This window comes from Marmota flaviventris, chromosome 3 (genome assembly GCF_047511675.1).
Source record: "Marmota flaviventris isolate mMarFla1 chromosome 3, mMarFla1.hap1, whole genome shotgun sequence".
NCBI classification, from domain to species: Eukaryota; Metazoa; Chordata; class Mammalia; order Rodentia; family Sciuridae; genus Marmota; species Marmota flaviventris.
The window spans coordinates 59,220,028-59,242,096 of record NC_092500.1 but is presented as its reverse complement, the minus strand read 5'-3'; the positions used below and the strand labels follow the sequence as shown (position 1 = coordinate 59,242,096).

At 37.8% G+C, this 22,069-nt stretch overlaps 1 protein-coding gene across 1 annotated transcript; it reads right to left on the bottom strand.

The window, feature by feature from the left end:
* Positions 1-1,227: 1,227 nt before the first annotated feature.
* Prim1 (DNA primase subunit 1) lies at positions 1,228-21,026 on the bottom strand. Its single transcript, XM_027926531.2, has 13 exons — positions 20,839-21,026; positions 20,019-20,176; positions 18,810-18,916; positions 18,665-18,738; positions 16,731-16,867; positions 16,274-16,332; positions 15,536-15,645; positions 14,693-14,784; positions 14,385-14,523; positions 9,855-9,924; positions 9,004-9,095; positions 4,244-4,342; positions 1,228-1,335 (listed from the first exon to the last, which is right to left on the bottom strand). Exons 1-13 carry the CDS (start codon positions 20,939-20,941, stop codon positions 1,316-1,318), a joined length of 1,260 nt encoding a protein of 419 aa, XP_027782332.1. The 5' UTR covers positions 20,942-21,026; the 3' UTR covers positions 1,228-1,315.
* Positions 21,027-22,069: the final 1,043 nt, after the last annotated feature.

The window sequence follows — 22,069 nt, the reverse complement described above, 5'->3', positions numbered from 1 at the left end:
GACTGAATGATCCATAATGCACAGCTCAAACAATGAGGAATTTTGCACAATATTCTTTTTAATATTTAAAAAAGTAAATATTAAAAAATATAAATATTAAAAATATAAAAAGAGAGGAAGAAATACAAAGCATTTTGGTTGATTCCACTATAGTCTGTTTTATATAAATCAAAAGAAAAAAAAAGATTGTATGACTGACTATACAGGAAACAATGTTAAATGAAATGTAAGGAAATTTTCATGACATCATAGAAGCACTAGCTTGACAGTTTGCTTCTCAATATTTCTCAGAAGACAGAATCCTACTGTGTAGGATTCCTTGTAAAACCAAGAGAAATCTGATACTTTAGAAGCCACCACATAATACCTGAAACAAAACTTAAAATTTAATTACCTAGATATGTAAAAAGTCCAAGTGCTTTAACAATTACAACAGGTTTTATTTATTTATTTGGTACTAAGGATTGAACCTAGGAGCGCTTACCCACTAAGCCACAATAACAGCCCACTAAACTTTTTTTAAAAAAATATTTATGTTTTAGTTGTAGTTGGATACAATACTTTATTTATTTTTTTATGTGGTGCTGAAGATTGAACCCAGGGCCTCATTCGTGCTAGGCGAGCTTTCTAACGCTGAGCCACAGCCCCAGCCCTAAACTTGTTCTTTATGGTAGACTAATTCAGTTGCTCTCTGAGGGAAAAAGTAGGAGCTACAATTCCCAATAGTTGCACAAAATACTATACTTGGCCCTAATAATTTTCATCTAATAACTCCTATCTTTGGAACTGAAGTTTTGGTAGGTTTAAATGCCCAGTTTAAAATAATTTTTAAAAAGACAGGCAATATCAATATAAATATAAATAAACAAAATTAGAAAGTGATTGAATATATACTCTAGGTATAATTAACAAGTGTCCAAGACTTAAGGACAAAGCTGTCATTTACCCCATAATATAGAGGCAATATCCAGTGAGATGAAATGGAAGTATATTACTGTTCACTTACCTCTCTATATGCCAACTGGTAGAACTATTTGTGTCAGAAGCTTTGGAATTATCTTTCTATAATATTAAATTTCACAAAAATTATCTGCATTTCACTTATTAATTGCTTTAAGTTCCTTTCACAAACTTTAACAGGAGTCTTTTTAGTGGCCTCAGGGAATCTTTTCAACATAAATTATTTCTCAAGAAAAGGAAATTCTGCTGTAAGCATTAAGACACATACATGGTTCTGCCATATTTATTAAATGACTCTTCAAGTATTTGATTCTTGCTTGCAGGTAGACCATTTGTTTGAGGGGAGATGTTATCTTCAGAAAGCTTTTTGTAAATCTAAAATAGAATAGATTTTTATCAGAGGATATAAAGGAAAATAAAACCCATTTATTTTCACATTCCGATTTTCTTCATGCTTCCATTAAATTCACATCATGGATAAAGATTTGTTTTCACATTTGCTGAAGTCCACATTACAAGCTGAACCAGTATGGAATGAGAATCTAAAGGGTTTATTAGAAGGCCAGATGGAATGGCACTTCAACAAGGCTTTTTCAAGTACGGTCATCACTGTTCATTCAACAAGCACATATTTGAATATCTACTATGAGTAAAACATTATCTTAGGCACTTCTTAATTAAACCAATACACATTTTATTAAATACTGATGTGGAGACTAACGGTGTGGCTTAGTGGTAGAGCATTAGCCTAGCCCTCAGTACCTGCACACTCCCCCCACCCCCCCAAAAAAAAATGAATTGGAGGAGTTTATATTTGTTCTCCTGAATGGTCACTCTGCTTTTCTTCCTTTTGGCTTACACACTGTGAGGTCTCTCCTGTTCAAGGAACTCCTCATTTAATACTACTATCCTCTTTGTACCTTCTTCTAGTTACTATGTCCAACAGAATTTTATCAGTACCTTAATCATTAGATAACTTGATAATTTCCTTGAAATTTTCCCCCTGACTTCTGTGACACTTCCATCTTTCATCTTTCTACTTCCAAGTCTCAAGGATGGTTAAAGTTTTTGACTTTTTTGAGAACTTTCATAAATGCCAATAGCCTACCTGGCCTCCTTAGACTCTATTTTATTCCTGATCATCTGCCCAGATTTACTCTTGTAGCTAGAACTACAAATCATGGAATTCCCTTCCTCAGAAGCCTTTGATAACTTTCCTGTTTCTATTTGTAAGCCCAAATTCCTAAGTCTGAAATTCAAAACTGTTTATGCTTTGGCTTGAGCCTGTCTTCAGATTTATATCCCTTTCCTAACACTTTTTTTTTTTTTTTTTTCCTGCCAGATTAGCTGTGCTATGCTTTGCTACCTCTGCCTGTGCTTTTGCTGCTACTTCAAGAATTAACAACCCTGGGCCAGGCATAGTGGTACATGTCTGTAAATCCAGCTATTCAGGAAGCTGAGGTAGGAGTTACAAATTTGAGGCCAGCCTGGGCAATTGGTGAGACCCTGTCTCAAAATCAAACAAAAGGGGTTGGGCACATAGCCATAGGTACTTGGCAAAGCACCCTCTGGTTCAATCCCCAGTACATTAAAAAGAAAGGGAAAAAAAACCAAAACTCTGGGCTGAGGAATGTAGTTCAGTGTTAAGAGTGCCTGCCTATACTCTGATTTCTTTTTAGATTGTATAAAATCTTTTACCTTTTTCCTAGCATTTTTGCCTGGCACATACAAGGTCCTGAGTTTGATTCCCAGCATCCCAAACAAACCAAAACCCAAAACAAACAAAAAAACCCCTTTGCCTTTTTCTAATGATGTGCCTTCATCATCAAATCTCTGCTTGTGAAATTCCTATTCATATTTCAAGAAATGGCATATTGGCATTGAGGATCAGAATATTTATTTATTTTTTTGGTACTGGAAATTGAACCCAGGGATTCATAGATGCTAAGCAAGTGCTCTACCACCGATTTACACCCTCATTCCAAGAATTAGAATTCTTATAAAAGCTCATTGAAAGGAGTTCAAATGCCATCCTTTTCATCTGAATTGTCAGACTGAATCAGGTCGATTTCTCTTAGCATCTTGCATTGCTTTCTTTTGTACCAAGACAGTACTACTTACAGGCACAAAAACATGATATGGCATTAATCTTGTATAATTCATCTTTGTGTTCATCAAAGTACTGACACATAGAAAATGTTTAATAAAACTGGGTGCAGTAGTGCATGCCCATAATCCCTCTGAGTCTCTACTCAGAGGTTTAGGCAGGAAGATCATGAGTTTGAGGCCAGCGCTAGCAACTTAGTGAGGCCCTAAGCAATTTTAGTGAGACCTTGTCTCAAAATAAAACGGGCTGGTTATGTAGCTCAAAAAAATGAAACTGTCCAGGTGGGTGGTACATATCTAAATTCCTGTGATTTAGGAGCCTGAGGTAGGAGGATCATCGAGTTCAAAGCCAACCTCAGCAACTTAGACCATGTCTCAAAATAAGAAATAAAAAGGGATGGGGAGGTGGCTCAGGTAAAGCACCTCTGGGTTCAATCCCAGTACTAGAAAAAATTGTTTAATAAATATATGTTGGGGCTGGGGATGTGGCTCAAGCAGTAGCGCGCTCGCCTGGCATGCGTGCGGCCCTGGTTCGATCCTCAGCACCACATACAAACAAAGATGTTGTGTCTGCCAAAAACTAAAAAATAAATATTAAAAAACTCTCTCTCTCTCTCTAAAAAAAAAAAAATTATATATATATAAAACCAAATTAAGGAACCTCAATTTTTTTTTTTTTAAAGAGAGAGAGAGAATTTTAATATTTATTTTTTTTAGTTATTGGCGGACACAACATCTTTGTTTGTATGTGGTGCTGAGGATCGAACCAGGGCCGCATGCATGCCAGGCGAGCGCACTACCGCTTGAGCCACATCCCCAGCCCCAGGAACCTCAATTTTTTAAAAAATAAAGATACATAAAATTTAGTAGTAAATTTCTGCAGGGTGTGGAGGCATATACCTGCAATCCCAGTGACATGGGAGGCTGAGGCAAGAGGATTTCAAGTTTGAGACCACACTTAGCAATTTAGTGAGACCCTGTCTCAAATAAAAAACATAAAGGACTGGGGATGTAGCTTAGTGGCAGGGTGCCCTGCATTTGATCTCCAGTAACAACAACAACAACAAAAAAAATTTAAAAATTAAAATTTGGGGAGAGGCAAAGATGAGACCTCAAATATTGATCATTTGCTGGATGCTTTACACTACTCATAAAAAAGGGAAAACCATTGTCTTACCACTCTTCTTGAGAAGTTCTCCTTTTCGTGATTTATCTAGGTTTTCAAGAAACTGTTCAAATACTTTCACATACGGTGCCAGACTGGTCTTCTTATAATCTAAATTATGAAGCAAACTTTAGAATTAGCATGTTGGTAGCAAGAATAACATGAAAATATAAGTTTCTTTCTTTCTTTTTTTTTTTGTACCAGGGATTGAACTCAGAGGCACTCAACCACTGAGTCACATCCCCAGTCCTATTTTTGGTATTTTATTTAGAGACAGGGTCTCACTGAGTTGCTTAACACCTCGCTTTTTGCTGAGGCTAGCTTTGAACTCGTGATCCTCCTGTCTCAGCCTCCCAAGATGCTGGGATTACAGGTGTGCAACACTGCGCCCTGCAACAAAAATTTAGGTTTCTTGTAAGAATTCTCTAAGGCTATGGGTAGAGTTCAGTGGTAGAGCTTTTGCATAGCATACATGAAGCCCAGGGTTTGATATTTTTCTTTTCTTTTCTTTTTTTTTGGGGGGGTACAGGGGATTGAACTTGGGCACTCGACCTCTCGACTCCTGAGCCACATGCCCAGCCCTATTTTGTATTTTATTTAAAGACAGGGTCTCACTGAGTTGCTCAGTGCCTCGCTATTGCCAAGGCTGGCTCTGAATTTGGGATCCTTCTGCCTCAGCCTCCCAAGCCTCTGGGATTACAGGTGTGTGCCACCATGCCCAGCTAGGGTTTGATATCTTAAAACAAAAACAAAGCAACAAAAAAACAGATAATAATCAAATTAAGAAGTGTTAAAGTAATATATGCACATTGTTAAAAGTGTAACACAATACCAACAGCATTATTATGGGAAAATTAGAAGCCTCCTATCCTAATTCTGACCTTCTGGTCCTCTCAAATGCCGAATGTTTTCTCTGATATAAGGGGGGTGACTCAAAATGGGGTAGGGAGGAAGAGCATTGGAAAAAGATTACCTCTAGATAGGGAAAAGAGGTGGGAGGGAAAGGGAGGGAGAAGGAGAATTGCATGGAAGGTGGAAGGAGACCCTCATCGTTATAAAAAAATACATGTAAGATGTGAGAGAAAAAAAAAAAAAAAAGAATAGCACCACCTTAGATTGGGTAGAGAGAAGTGATGGGAGGGGAGGGGAGGGGATGGGGGGGAAAGGAAGTATAATAGAATGAAATAGACATTACTATTACTCTGTGTATATACGTGACTGCATGACCAATGTGATTCTGTAACCTTCCACTCAGAAAAATGAGAAATTATATCCCATCTGATTCAAATGTATAAGGTCATTGTACTGTCATATGTAACTAATTAAAACAAATAAAAAATTAAAAAAATTTTTTTTTGTTTTTAGTTGTCAATAGATGTTTTTTAAATTTATATGTGATGCTGAGAATTGAACCCTGGGCTTTACACATGCCAGGAAAGTGCTCTACCATTGAGCTATATTACCCCAGTCTTTTTTTTTTTTTAAATATTTTTTTTGTTGTTCATTCATTCATTCATTGTGCTGCTTAAACCTAGTGTCTCACACATGCCAGGCAGGCATCTTCCACTGAGCTACAACTCCAGCCCTGGCAATAACTTTTTTTTTTTTTTTTAAGAGAAAGAGAGAATTTTTTTTTAATATTTATTTTTTAGTTTTCAGCGGACACACCATTTTTGTTTGTATGTGGTGCTGAGGATCGAACCCGGGCCGCACGCATGCCACGCTACCGCTTGAGCCACATCCCCAGCCCTGGCAATAACTTTTAATAAATAACTACTTCCGTTCTTATTCACCAATCTAAGGCCATTTTTCCTTGTTTTGGAAGTTGTCTTTTTTTCCCCCCCTTTGGGGGATGGAGAGTGAAGTGAGGCCCAAAAGTGCTTAGTTAATTCTCAATATTCTAAACTTTTAAAATTATATACCTCTGTATTGGTTCTGTTTTAATGACTGTGCTAAGCCTTTTCAGTAAAGGGCTCATTTTTGGAATGTTTTCCTATATAATTGGGACAACTTCTTCCTCCTTTTCTTTGTTTTCTTTCTGAAACTCCTATAGACAGTCAGTAGTTCTTAACCAAGTCCACCAATTTTATTTATCTTTTTGCTTCTTAAAATCACTACCACCATGTCTTTTTTTTGTTGCTGTTTGGTACTGGGAATGGAACCTAGGAGCACTCTATCACTGATCCACCTTCCCACTCTTTTTCATTTATTTTGAGACAAGATCTCACTAAGTTGCACACCTGGAACTTGAGAACCTCTGCCTCAGCCTCCTGAATTGAATTGATGGAATTATACAGGTGTGCATCACTGTACCTGGTTCTAGCACATCTTTTTTTGTACTACTTTCTGGGAAGTCTCCTTGACTTTTCCAAGTCCTTTATTAGCTTTTATTTTTATGATTGATTTCTTTCTTTCTTTTCTGGTACCAGGGATTTAACCTAGGGGCGCTTAACCACTGAGCCACATTTTGAGCCCCTTTTTATGTTTTATTAGAGATAGTCTTGCTGAGTTGCTCAGGGCCTTGCTAAGTTGCTGAGTTTGGCTTTGAACTCATGGTCCTCCTATCTCAACCTCCCAAGTCGCTGAGATTACAGGTGTGTACCACCCCACGAGGCTTCCTGATTGTTTTCTAAGAGCTCTTTCTTGTTCTCTGAGTATTTTTTCTTTTCAAAGCATTCTGATTTTGTTCATGGATGTACTATCATAGTGTTTTTTTTTTTTCTTACAGTATTGGGGATTGAATCTAGGGCCTTATGCATACTAGGTAAATGACCTACCACTCAGCTATACCCTCAGCCTTTTAAAAATTAAATTAAATTAATTGGTTTTAGTACCAGGGATTGAACCCAGAGGTGCTTTACCACTGAGCTATATATCCCTAACCATTTTTCCATTTTTATTTTTACTTTTGGCGCTGGGGATTGAACTCAGGGGCACTCAACCACTGAGCCACATCCCCAGCTCTTTTTTTAAATTTGAGGCAGAGTCTTGCTAAGTTGCTTAGGGCCTCACTGAGTTGCTGGTATTACAGGCATAAGCCACTGTGCCCAGCTCTTATTATTTATTTTACAGCCTTTTTTTTTTTTTTTTTTTTTTTTTTAGTCATAGATGGACTGAATACCTTCATTTTATTTGTTTATTTTTATGTGGTGCTAAGGATCAAACCCAGCACATCACACATGCTAGGCAAGTGCTCTGCCACTGAGCTACAGCCCAGCCCTTATTTTTTTATTTGAGACAGGGTCTCGCTAAGTTGCTGAGGCTGACTTTGAACTTATGATCCTCTTACTTTAGCCTCTTGAGTCACTGGGATTGTAGGTGTGAGCCATTGTGCCTGGCTCTAATTTTATTTATTTATTTAGTTAGTTTTGGGGCTGGGGACTGAACTCAGAGGCACTTGACCACTGAGCCACATCCCCAGCCCTATTCTGTATTTTATTCAGAGACAGGAGTTGTTTAGTGCTTTGCTTTTGCTGTGTTAATTTTATTTTGATACAGGGCCTCACTAGATTGCCCAGTCTGACTTCAAACTTGTGATCCTTGTGTGACTCAGCCTTTGGATAGCTGGTATTGCAGTTTCGTGCCACTGTATCATGCTTAGACCTTCCTTTATTCCTTCCATTTTCTGTTTTTCTGAGTTACTTTTCCCAGTTATTCTTGTTTTTCATGTTGGAGACTTTGTTCAAATATCTTAAATAGCATCCTTATAAATACTTTACAAATTTTAATGGTACTGTTTTGGTATTATGTCAAAACTAGAATAGATGAAACAATATTTGATCTTGGATTCTGAAAGAAGGGTAACAATATTTGACCACAAAATAAATCAGAGATCACAGATCTGGAATGTTCAGTATAGAGGTCATCAGGTACATCTGGCTATTTAAGAAAAAAATAAATAAGAAATTCAGCTTCCCAGTCACTCTAGCCACATCTTGAGTGTTCAAAAATCATACATGGCTAGTGACTACCATATTGGGTACTAAAAATATGTAACATTTCCATTATTACAGAAAGTGCCATTAGAGGGGTCGGGGGTATGGCTCAGTGGTACAGAGCTTGCCTAAGGTACACAAGGGGCTGTTTTAATCCTCCAGTACCACTGAAGAAAAAAAAAAAAAGTGCCTTTGGATTCTATTGTCAGAGAGCACCTTTGGGGTGTTAGTACAGAAGATCTGACTTCCATTAAGGAAGATTCAGAAATTCTTTATTAAAATTCTTGAATATATAATTCAATCAACAGTTTAGACACATATCTACCATAAAACCATCTGGATACAACAAAAATAAAAGAACAAGAGTATGGCACATATAGTATATGTTAAATATAAATAACTTTTTTTTTTAAAATATTTTTTAGTTTTAGGTGGACACAATATCTTTATTTTATTTTTATGTGGTGCTGAGGACTGAACCCAGTGCCTCACACTTGGTAGGCAAGTGCTCTACCACTGAGCCACAACTCCAGCCCCAAATATAAATAGCTTTTAAAGAGACAAATTCAAACAATTATCAACACTAGTTGACAATCTTGCAATATAGATCCCAGCATTTAAAAATTGCTTAGTAAATGTGTATTGAAATAAATTGGACTCAGTAACACCACTTGGGCAACTGATGAATAAACACTCCTGGAACATGTTAATGAGCTGATTTCAGGATAAACACTGACCCAGTCTGGTCTGAATATAAGGAGAATTACTTACTGTTGTACAGATAGATAATATATATAAAAAGCTGTGTTAAGTTGAAGTGTCAATATATTAACCTACCTTTGGTTCTATGTTTGACATCAGATTCAGCTTCAGTCTCCTCTTTTTCCTTTTCATTAGTAAAAATGACATCCAGTTCATGGCAGATGGAGCTACAAGTAACAAGTAACAGAATAAGATAATTTTAAGTTGGTTCCTGGTATTACCCAGCATATGCTAGCACATGAATCCCATAAGATGTTCTGTGAAAAAAATATGTGGCTGGGCCAGGGTGAAACTCAATGGCAGTACATTTACTTACCTAGCATGCACAAGGCCCTTGATTCAATTCCCAATACCACACACACACACACACACACACACACACACACACATATACTCCCCCACCCCCATATACACCCAGTGGCAATACATCATTATCTCTTCTTAGAGTTGTTCTTGTACATTTTTATACTAAAGACTGGGAAATCTTCTAGTAAAGAACCACCCCGTCCCCCGCCACCTGTTTTTTTTTTTTAGTGCTGGGGATTAAACCCATGGCTATACATAAGCTAGGCAAGTGCTCTGCCAGTGAGCTACAATTTCCAGCTCTAAAAAGATTTGAAATATGTTTAAGCACTTCCAGATTTATTTTTGGTGTTGGGGATTGAACCCTGGGCCCTAACAATGAGCTAAATTATCCCCAGGATTCCAAGACTTATTAGACCTTATGTTTTCCTTGCAAAATAGCTGGAAAAACTTATAATTGCTCTATTATACATCATCATTATATCTCAGAACCAAGTATCTCCATAACCAAATATACCATTTCCATGCAGCTACCTCTCTAAGTAGGGATCTAATATAACCCACTTCAAATTCAGAACAGTGTTCACAAACAAATAAGGAATGATCAATGATTTGGAACATACCTTATGGTTGGAACAGTAAATGGATCAAACTGATCCACTTTCTGTAAATCAATAGGCACAGAAATTCGACCTAAAAGAACCAGAAATTATAAATGATTTAATGTTGAATACAAATCACGAGCTGTTCCTTTCTTTAAGAAACACAAAATTTTATTTAGCAAAGCAGAGACATATTCAAAGGAAAATATGAGCCATCTCAAAAATGAGAAACTTTGTGGGTAAAACAAGGAATACATATTCAAAGAGAATGCAGGCTGTATCTCCTGAAGGAGATAGCCTTTGAGTTATTTTTGGTTAAAATTTTACAAATTAGACTTATCTGTTAAGAACAATATTTAGAAATATAAATTACTTTCACATTGGCTGTGCCTCTCGCTTTTCTTAAAAAATGGTTAACAGGGGGTACTGGGGATATAGCTCAGTTGGTAGAGTACTTGCCTTGCATGCACAAGGCCCTGGGTTCAATCCCCAGGACTGCCCCCCCCTCCAAAAAAAGTTAACAATGGTGGCTGGGGTGTGGCTCAGAGGTAAAGTGCTTGCCTCCCATGTGTGAGGCACTGGGTTCGATCCTCAGCACCACATTAAAGTATATAAACAAAATAAAGACACTGTGTCCATGTACAACTACTACATATATATATTTTTATTTTTATATATATATATATAAAAATATATATATATATATATTTTTTAAATATATATATATATATATTTTTAAACAATAGCTGGGTTCAGTAGCTCACATCCATAGCCCTGGCAACTCAAGAGGCTGAGGCAGAAGGATGGCAAGTTCAAGGCCAGCCCCAGCAACTTAGAAAGGCCTTGTCTCAAAAGTAGGGCCGGTTTCATGTATAACAAATTAGAATTGGAAAAAAAAAAAAAGGAGGGCTGGGGATGTTACCTAGTGGTAAAGCGTCCCTGGGTTCAATCCCAGTACAAAAATAATGTAAAACAGGGGCTGGAGATATAGCTCAGTTGGTAAAGTGCTTGCCCCAGGTTCAATCTCTAGCACCACAAAAAAACAAAACAAAAATAAAACAAAAACAAAACACCAAAACCCCACAAAAAACTGGTGAAGAATGTTCAGCTACTTCTAAGTTGTTCTTGTTTTTCCTTTTATTTCTATATTTAGATTTTCTTTTTTTTTTTTTTTTTGGGGGGGGGGTTACCAGGGATTAAACTCAGCGGCACTCAACCACTGAATCACATCCCCAGCTCAAATAAAAAAAAAAATTTTTGTAGTTGTAGATGTACAGAATTACTTTATTTTATTTGTTTTATTTTTATGTGGTGCTAAGGATCTATCCCAATATCTCAATGCATGCTAGGCAAGAACTCTGTCACTGAGCTACAGCCCTAGCCCCAATTTTGTATTTTATTGAGATAGGGTCTCACTGAGTTGCTTAGAGCCTCGCCATTGCTGAGGCTGGCTTTGAACTTGCAATCTTCCTGTATCAATCAGCCTCTTAAGTCACTGTGATTACAGGTGTATGCCACTGTGCCCGGATATATTTAGAAATGTTTAATGACTGGGTATGGTGGCACATACCTGTTAATCCCAGCTACTTGAGAGGTTGTGGCAGGAGGATTGTTAAGTTTGAAGCCAGCCTTAGCAACTTAGTAAGATGTTATTCCAAAATAAAAAATAAAAAGGGCCTGGGCTAGGATTTTAGATCCTAGAGAGCCCCAGAGTTCAATCTTTAATACTCAGGGGAGGAGGAGGGAATAAAATGATGAAAAATTCCATATTAAGTTCAGAACAATCTCAAATCTTGAGGGTCCATAAAATGGAAAATAGATGGAAATAGTGATTTGACTTTTCATTGAGATAAATAAAAATACACCTACATGTCAGACATCTTTAGAAAGCATTTTGGAAATAAAATAGTTAATTGTGCATAATGACATTCTGGTCAATCATGGGCTGTATATAAATTGGTGATCCTAGGAGATCATATTGTCTGGTGCCATCACAGCTTAGTTATGTAAATATCCACTGTAATATTTGTACAAGAACAATTTCTTAGAAGGTATCCCTGTTGTTAAATGATGCTTAACCTTTGATAGCATTATCTTCTCTATTTTTTTTTGTAGGGGGGGTATTGGGGGATTTAACCCAGGGGCAGTTTACCACTAAGCCACATCTCTAGCCATCCCCCTCTTTTTGGGGTACCAGGGATTGAACTCAGGAGCACTTAATCACTGAGCCACATCCCCAGCCCTTTTTTGTATTTTATTTAGAGACAGGGTCTCACTGAGTTGCTGAGGCTGGCTTTGAACTCATGATCCTCCTGCTCAGCCTTCTGAGCTGCTGGGATTGCAGGCATGCGCCACCACATCCAGCCCTAGTCCTTTTAATTTTTTAATTTCGAGACAAGGTCTCGCTAAGTTGCTGAGGCTAGTCTTGAACTTGAAATCCTCCTGCCTAAGCTTCCTGAGTCACTGACTGGGATTATAGGTGTGTGCTACTCATCTTACTCTTTTATGATAGCTACACCTGAGATACCACATACAATTCATCATATCTCGAAAATTATATAATGAATCTAAAGAATGTCAGATGAGTAACAAAAAAGGGAACTGGAAGTTGTTATTTGAAGATAGAGTAAAAGCGGCTACTTGATATGAAAGGGGAAAGGATATAATAAAAATATATTGTGAGCTACTTGGGATCCTGAGGTAGGAGGATTGCAAGTTCAAGGCCAATCTGGGCAAATTACTGATACCTATCTGGGTGTGTGGGGGTGGAGGGCAGTGGAGTGGGAGTTGCAGATTTAGCTCAGTGATGGAGCACTTGCTTAGCATGTGCCATGCCCAGGCACTGGGTTCAATCTCCAGTATTGAGTTAAAAGAGAAAAAGGAAAAAAAAAAAAAAAAAAAAGGTGTATGCTTATGAGTGAACATGATTAATTACCCATATGAGAATGTGGGGATACCCACTGATGTTTAAAATGCAGATTAAAATAATAATAATAAGCTTATTGCCAAAGAAGCTAAAAACACACAGTTGACAGGTTTGAAGAAAGGGGCCATATAAATGTATGAACTATATCATTATATATTATTTTTTTTTAACATTTATTTATTTTTTAGTTGTAGTTAGACACAATACCTTTATTCTGTTTACTTATTTTTATGTGGTACTAAGGATCAAACCCAGGACCTTGCACATGCTAGGCAAGTGCTATACCACTGAGCCACAACCCCAGCTCTCATTATATATTCTTAAAGGAAACTAGGCAGTTTGAAAGAACTGAATGTGTTAATGTGTGCCAATCTTCTAAGCACTTTACATTTTAGATCTTCATGATAACCCATTGAGATAGATATTTTTAATCTCCATTTTATTTTATTTTAAGATAGGGTCTCACTGTGTTGCCCAGGCTAATCTTGAACTTTTGGGTTCAAAATTGCTCAAGTAGCTAAAACTACAGATATGCGCCACCAAACCAATCTTTAATATCAATTTGAAAGATGAGAACACCAAAACCTTACAGAAAGGTTAATTTGCCTAAGGTCTCACAGCAAGTGGCAGAATTGGATTGTTGACATTAAAGAGGACAACTAGGGCTGGGGATGTGGCTCAAGCGGTAGCGCGCTCGCCTGGCATGCATGCGGCCCGGGTTCAATCCTCAGCACCACATACCAAAAAAGATGTTGTATCCGCCGAAAACTAAAAAATAAATATTAAAGAGGACAACTATATCCTTCTCTATTAACAAGTCCCTTGGTTAGATGGAACCAAGTTTTAGGCTAATATAATCACTTTTATATCAATCTAAAGTCAATTTCAGTCCATCAAATATTATATAAGAGAAATATGAAAGAATAAAGCTAAATCATAAACAAAAAAAAAAATCAAACCTGAAAAATGCAGCATAGTGGATTAAGAGCTGAATTCTGCTGGGTATGGTGGTGCACACCTGTAATCCCTGATGTGGGAGGCTGAGGCAGGAGGATGGCAAGTTTGAGACTAGCCTCTGCAACTTAGAGCCTATCTCAAAATTAAAAGTAAAAAGGGCTAGGGATATGGCTCTGTGGTAGAGTGTCCTTGGGTTCAATCCCAAGTAAGGCAAAATCAAAAACAAATAACCCCGACAAAACTATTTTGTTCCCAGCACTGACAAAATTTGTTTTATGATTTTGGATAAGTCAGTTTAACCTACTGGGCCTGAGTTTTCTCATCTGCAATGAGAGCTGTTGTCCTCCAACACTAAACCTCAGAAACTCAACTGAAAAACATTAACATAGTAGAAATTCATCTGGTAGCTACTTTAATTGATAGTGTTAAAAAAAAAAAGCTAGGGATGTAGCTTAGTGGTAGAGTACTTGCCTGGCATGAGCAAAGCTCTGGGTTTGACCCCTAACATACACCTGTGTGCATACACACAAAGTACAGAAGAAACTAGCTGATAGAGTAATACTTCAACCTTTAATGTCACAGACATGTATTCATACCTAATGATGTGCTTGCTTAAACAAAAAAAACTTATTTTTCTTTTAATTTTCCTTACTTTCTTTATATTGTACCTGTTTTTGGATGAACACTAAAAGGGCTCTTCAGTAAGTGATTGATTCCTTTACTAACGTTGATATCCAGCCGTGGAAAACAGTACTGGAGCATAATCTCCCACTCTAGCCAGGGTCCACATTTGTCATTTTTGATATTCTAAAAGCAGATACAAGGCCAGCATGGGAATTAGTAGGAACTTTTGAGTATTTCTTTAAGGAAGATTTAAAAAAAGTTATTGAATCATCTTTAACTGATGAGCAAAATAATGAGAACTTAATTAAGAATCTCATTATCATATCTGTAAATAGATTTGAATGGAATATACCTGATTCGTGCTGGCTACTCTCTTCAAATACTCCCATCTCTGAAGTGAACTGTGAGACTTTTGGAAGTTTTTTTGAAGATCTTCATGAATAGGTGATGATCATTAAAGAACACACTCATTTAGGGTACATCAGTGAACAACTTAAGTTTTTAGATGTATCATTACAAGAATATCCAAAGTTTGCACATATATAGAAATAGAAAGTAACTATTACTGTCTTCTTTTTTTAATACTTTTAGTTGCAGATGTACACAATACATTTATTTTGTTTATTTAGTTTTTATGTGGTACTAGGGATCGAATGCAGGGCCTCACACATGCTAGACAAGTGTTCTGCCACTGAGCAATACCAGCCCTCTATTATGGTCTTCTAAAACATAATGTTAAACACTTACATTGAAAAAATTGTAGATATGGTTTGGGAATATAGCTCAGTGCTAGAGTACTTGCCTAGCATGTGCAAAGTCCTGGGTTAAATCCCCAACCCTGTAAAAAACAACAAAAACTAAAGATATAACAGAAAGAATACTAATATAATTATAAGGTATAATGTAAAAGCTTGTCCTGGTTTGCACATATTTAGACAAAGTGATTCTGCATTCTTTAGCCATTAATTCTAGAACCACATTCCAAAATGAGAAAGGTGATTTACAAAATGACCCCATTTCTTATTATATTCCGGACTAAAGACACAAAAACAGAAAAACAGGAGCTATTTGGGGTAAAAAAATAAATAAATAAAAATTTAAAAACCTTATAAATATATGAGGGTATGCAAGCAGAACACATAATATCGCAGATGATATAACTAGCTCACATAAAAATGGTCTCAGGAAAGGATATCCTCAGGAACAAGGGCTAAAATCTTATCCCAACTTTCTTTATTTTCAAGAATATCTTGATCAACCAAGGCATACTCTTCAAAGTATTTTTTTATTATGTTTATAGATTTCCTGTGGGAAGAAAAGTAACAACAAAGTTCCAATACTATTAACAACACATATAACACTATTGCCATTGGATGGGAGGTTACTGCTTATTTTCCCTGAATTTCTAGAGCTTAACTAGGATAAATGGTGATAATACCTCTTTGCTGGTTTATGAGAATTAAAACAAGAAACTTGAAGGCAAAAAAACCTAGCATAGTACCTGGCACAGAATAGATATTTGAGAAATGCTTTCCACTTGTTCCTTTTTTGTGGTACTGGGGATTGAAACCAGTATGCATGTTAGGTGAGTACTTTACCACTGAACTATGTGCCCATTCCTTTTTATTTTGAGGCAGGGTCTCCCCAACAACTTAGGAGGCTAAGGCAGGAGGATTGTAAGTTCAAGGCCAGCTTGGGAAACTTAACAAGCTCTGTCTCAATATTAAGAATAAAAAGGGCTGTGAATGTAAGTCAGTAGTAAAGTGCCCCTGGGTTGTAGTCCCAGTTCTGGGGGGAGGGGGGGTGCAGGTGGGGAAGAAGAAAAAAGAAAAAAAAAACTACCCAGCAGTGAAAACTGATAGCAATATAATTTTAAAAGCACATGCAAGTAAACTAGATACACTTAAACTGCATGGGGTCTTTTCCAACAGACCTGACAAAAGGATGAATTTTTTCATTTAGGTGAACTTTCTTTCTGACATCTTGGCCACCCTGAAAAACAAACCATCAAGAAGAAATTTATATTGACACATGAAAAATTAATGTGTCCTATTATATAAATTCAAAGAGACTGGCTAAATTTCTGTCAACAAATAGAAGCCTGGATGCTATTTTATATCATCTCAGTATCTGTAGCTTTCTGAGTTAACTTTACTTGACAAATGAATAAAAAGTAAATTAATCTTTTTTGCCACAAAGGAGAATACTTACAGCAAAATAGGAAATATTGTAAAAAGGTAGCTGTTATGATTTTAAATGATCATTAGTAACATCATCTACTCTGGGATGTGAAGTCTATGAAAGATAGTTTAATTTGTTGTTATTAAACATACCAGGCTTGGTAATGGCTAGTAAACAAGAAATGTAAATTACAATTAAGAGGATCTTACCTTTACAAGACTCAAATACTCAACTATCCCAGAACGTACTGCAGAGGATAGCTTTCTAACTGATTCATCACAAACCCAACAATGAACACCTCTCCTTCCAGAATATACCCAGAGCCGATGCTTAAATCCAAAGTCCTCTGAAGAAGGGAAAAATAATAGGTTTTAAGATAAATCTATAAAACTTCTAGTTCTTGTGCACTTCTTTATGTGTGTGTGTACACACATATAAGTTGTAGGCGGACACAATACCTTTTTAAATTTTTATGTGGTGCTGAGGATCAAACTCAGCACCTCATGCATGCTATGTGAGTAATCTACCACTGAGCTACAACCCAGCCCCTCTTGTACACTTCTTTTTTTCTTTTTTTAACTATTTTTTAGTTGTCAATAAACCTTTATTTTATACATGTGGTGTTGAGAATCGAACCTAATGCCTCACACATGCTAGGCCAATGCTCTACCATTGAGCCACAACCCCAGTCCCTCTTGTGCACTTCTTTTTTTTTGGTACTGGGGATTGAACTCAGGGGCACTCAACCACTGAGCCACATCCCCAGCCCTATTCTGTATTTTAGAGATAGGGTCTCACTGATTGCTTAGTGCCTGACAATTTCTTTCTTTCTTTTTAAAAATATTTTATTTATTTAGTTAGTTAGTTTTAGGTGGACACAATATGTTTATTTTATTTTTATATGGTGTTGAGGATTGAACCCAGTGCCTCACGAATGCCAGGCAAGCACGCTACCGCTTGAGCCACATTCCCCAGCCCAGTGCCTGACAGTTTCTGAGGCTGGTTTTGAACTCGTGATCCTCTTGCCTCAGCTTCCCAAGTGCTGGGATTATAGGTATATACCACTGTGCTTGTATTGTGCACTTCTTTAAGCTTCATTTTTTAAAACCTGTTTTCCACTCGTGCTTATTTAACAGTATTAAATTACCTGTAGTTTCCTGTGCCCCCCATGTTCTTGCTTTTATGTCTGTACCCATCCTGATCTCTCTTCTAGGAATTTCTTTATGCCCCAGCACTTTTGTTTCTCCCTGACCAACTGCCATTTATCTTTAAATAAGCCTAGGAATATTAAGTGTTACTATATTTAAAGTATTTAGAATAGCACATGGTATACAGTAAGCCCTCTATGTAAGAGTGATCATTATCATCATCACCTCTTCTGGGAAGATTTTTCTGACCCAATCTCTTCCTATTCTTTTTTTTTTTTGGAGATAGGGTCTCACTGTGTTGCACAGGCTAGTCTTGAATTCACAATCCTCCCACTTTAGCTTCCCAAGTAGCTGGAATTACAGGCATACATCATGGAGGTTGGCTTCTCTTCCCATTCTTGTATGTACTCCTGATGTTTTAGATCCTCATAGCTCCCTTTGCACGTTACTTAACACAAATATAATCCTCAATTTTCTTATATGTCTCCTTCTTGTATATATTGTAACCTATTTGAGGTTAAGAATTATTGTCTTTACATTTTTATCACCTAGAACAGCACCTAGCACAGAGTTGCTCACCAGAGGACTGAAATGGAAAAAAACAAAACACACACACACAAAACACACACTACGGTTTAAGTTGCCCAGGCCGGCCTTGAATTTATGTCTTTGTCTCAGCCTCCTGAGTAGCTGGAATTGCAGGTGTATGCCACAGTGCCCAGGCGGCTTTATTTCTTTATTTATCTATCTATTTATATAAATTTATTTATTTATTTTTTAATGTGGTACTGAGGATCAAACCCAGTGCCTCACCCATGCTAGGCAACTGCTCTATGACTGAGCCACACCCCCAACTTAATTTTTATCTTTTATTTTTTTTCCCCCATGTTTCAAGGAAACATATTAGAAATATATGAAATTTGATTACAGAATACAGAATTCAGAGGGAAACAAATTCTTGCATTTGACACCACTCAGACACTCCTGATACTTACCCTTTAATGCTCGGTCAATGATATGGATGGCCATTGTCATGAGGGTCCAGCACTTAGAACATATGTCTGCAGAACTAGAGCAAAGTCATCATTACTCAGTGTCAGTGATATTACGTACCCCAACAGCAAGGTCCATGGTACTTACCTACAGCATCTCCGCACATCATCATAGTCTGTCATGTCAATGTCAAACACCAGTTCTTTTTCCTGAGCCTGGAAAGCTCCCAGCTTCACTGTATTGTGTTGACTGGGCTACAAACATAAAATATTCATTCGTTTCTTTATGAGCTGCTATGTTGTTAAGTCTGCTATTTTTTTTTTTTTACTCATAAGGGAAATAAGGGCCAAAGAAAAACTAAGAAACCATATAGTACTTACTACTGACTTACACTCCTAGCCCTTTTTATTTTGAGACAGGGTCTTGCTAAATTGCCCAGGCTAGTCATGAGGATTACAAATGTATACCACTATGTTTGGCTCAGTGCTTATATTTTTAAGGAAGGGATGAAGGGCATCTTTGTTTTATTCATTCATCCACCAAGTATTCATGTACTCTCTCTGCCAGGTACTATTCTGGATATACTCAGGATATACCAGGTAAGAGAAGTGGCAGGTTGTAGTAAGCCTTGTTGAGAAGACACTACTTGAGCAAGACTTAAAAGAGGTGAGAGAATGAACCAAGTAGATCCTGGGGAAATGGATTCTAGGCAGGAGAAACAGCAAGGGCCAGTGTGGCAGGATTGGAACAAGTGAGGAAGGGAAAAGAGCTTTTGGTGGGAATGAAGTGGGGAACCATCAGAGTAAGATTTTGAGCAGAGGGACCACATAATCTGAGTTGTTTTAAAAGGATCACTCTGCTGTGTTGAGAATTGACTCCAGAATCTGCAAAGAGAAACTCAGCACAGTAATTCTGATGAGATGATGATGATGATGACAATGATGGTGACAATGGCATTGATAATGTTGTCTGGATTTTAGCTATATATTATGGTAGAGCCAAAGGGATTTACTCCCATACTGGAAGCAGTATGGGAATGTGAGAGACAGGAACCAAGAAAAGTCTAATGTTGAAAGAGAATGTAATTCTCTTTTATTTTCCTCTCTTAAACCATGGTGACTTCCTCATTTAGCTGTTTAGCTAGATACTCAATTTTTTTTTGTCCTAATGAGAATGCAGCTTATTTTCACTCTGTAGAGTGCCAAACAAACAAAAAGATTACAATCCACTTGCAAAAACAGTTAAAAAGTGTGGATCTTCAAATACAATAAACTCTAATTTTAAAACTCTGGAGGCACCAACCCATCCTTGGTTTACAAAACAAAAGAACAATGTACATAAAAAATTTTTTCTTACTCTGTGGGAATACACCGCGCCTATATCAATCTTGTATGGATTCATTTTCTGCATCTCCTTTTCCAAATCACTCTGGTTATTGAAGGATTGGTAACGAATGTAAATGTCGTCTTTCAACGTAAATGAAAATTCACGGTGTTGAAAGTAATTCTTTACCACTGCAAAGTAAGGTGTACACTTTAAAATTAATTCAGTACTTTGTTCAGCTCAGGGCATTATGACACTAGCCAAAGGGAAGATTTTTTTTTTCATTTTTAAAATTTTAATTTGTTGTATATGACAGCAGAATGCATTACAATTGGCAAGATATTTTAAATGAGGCCTCTGTGCCCAGCACTGTTCAGATGTGACAGGGTCCCTAGTTTGAAGGGATTTACTCTCCCACATTTGCTAGGGAACAGGAAAAATATGCAGAAATATTTTAAACAGATAATGCTATCTCTCTCTCATATGTGGGCACTAACAGATTCAGATGTGAAGAAGATTCAACTTTCCACTCCCTTCCGCGAGAAGCTCCTTAGACCCTGAAGTAGATCAAACCTCCTAGGTTCATGCTAAGACTTAATAATCAACCTCACCCTTAGCGCCCGGGCTTTTTTTTTTTTTAAAACCGCATAGCTGCAGACTGGTCGTTAGAGCCACCGTTAACCCTTCTGCACCTCAGAGGTGGTAGGGTGGGATGAAGATAAAGCATAAAGAGCTCGGCACAGTGCTGGCGCACAGGAGGCACTTCATTTACTCATTCTGAGAGCAACCCACCCGGAATATCTCGGCGCCTGGATCCCGAGCCCCTATGCACCCCGCTCCCAGCCTCCATCACCTCCGCCGTAGTTGAGCCAGCGATAGTACTGGGAGTAGGGAAAGAGCCTCCGGTAATAAAGCTTAAGCAGCTCGGGCAACTCGGCCGGGTCAAACGACTCCATCTCGCACGGAACTCGACCCAAGCAGGAACGCCGCGGGAATTGGCGGGAACCGCACAGCCGGAGGTTCAGCCATCGCGCAGGCGCGTTGAGGCAACCACGGGCAATTTGCCGCGGCCGCCGGAAATAGTAGTTCCTGCTGCTTGCAAGAGTAGGCTGGCTCCTCCCATCCGGGTAAAGTTGGGAGGTCTACCCGCTGTTCTTGCGTGCCGGAGACCAATGTCCACTCTAGGAAGAAGGTCTTTTCCGGAAAAGTGACACTTATAGCCTGTTGAGTTAGTAAGATATATATTAAAAAAAAAAAAAGAAGAAGAAGAGGAAAGGAAAAGTCCCATGCAAACTTTATGAATGTTGTAGAAATAATACCAATATCTTTTAGAGTTTTGGAAATAAATTATTCATAGTATGACTAGGTCCAGTATGTAGAAATAAACCAAGACCAACCTGATGAGAAAAGCAAAGGCTATTTATTAAGAGCTTCTATAGCAAGGGAGTCGGCCACCGTCACTGGAATTTGGTAGAGACTCAAAGGCAGGCAGAGAAGAGGGAGAGCTTGCTTTATAGTGGAAAAAAAGGGAAGGCTTTCGTGTGTTCCCACTGGAAGCTGTTGGTAGGGAGAAGCTGGAGGCAGGCTAACTGCAAGTGGGCTGTTCCATATGATTGGTTAGGGAGACATATTTGGTTGGGCCAAAATTGGAAGCAGAGGGCTGGGATTGTGGCTCAGCGGTAGAGCGTCCGCCTCCCACGTGCGAGACCCTGGGTTCGATCCTCAGCACCACATAAAAATAAATAAGTGAAATAAAGGTGTTGTGTGCAACTACAACTAAAAAGTAAAATATTAAAAAAAAATTGGAAGCAGAGACAAAATTAGGGAAGCTGTCACCTATTAGTAGAATTCCCATCGTTTTAGGTCCATTGTTAAACAGGTTATTGTTTGGCCTCCTGCACCATCACCAGAGAGGGTTATCTGATTTCCTACAGTTCTTACATAGCAGGCTGGCTTCCTGGGCTGTTTATTATAGGTAAAGTATTTAGTTCTTTTTTTTTTTTTTTTTGCATCTGTATTTATTTATTTATTTGGTGCTGGGGATTAGAACCCAGGGCCTTGGGCATGCAAGGCAAGCACTCTAC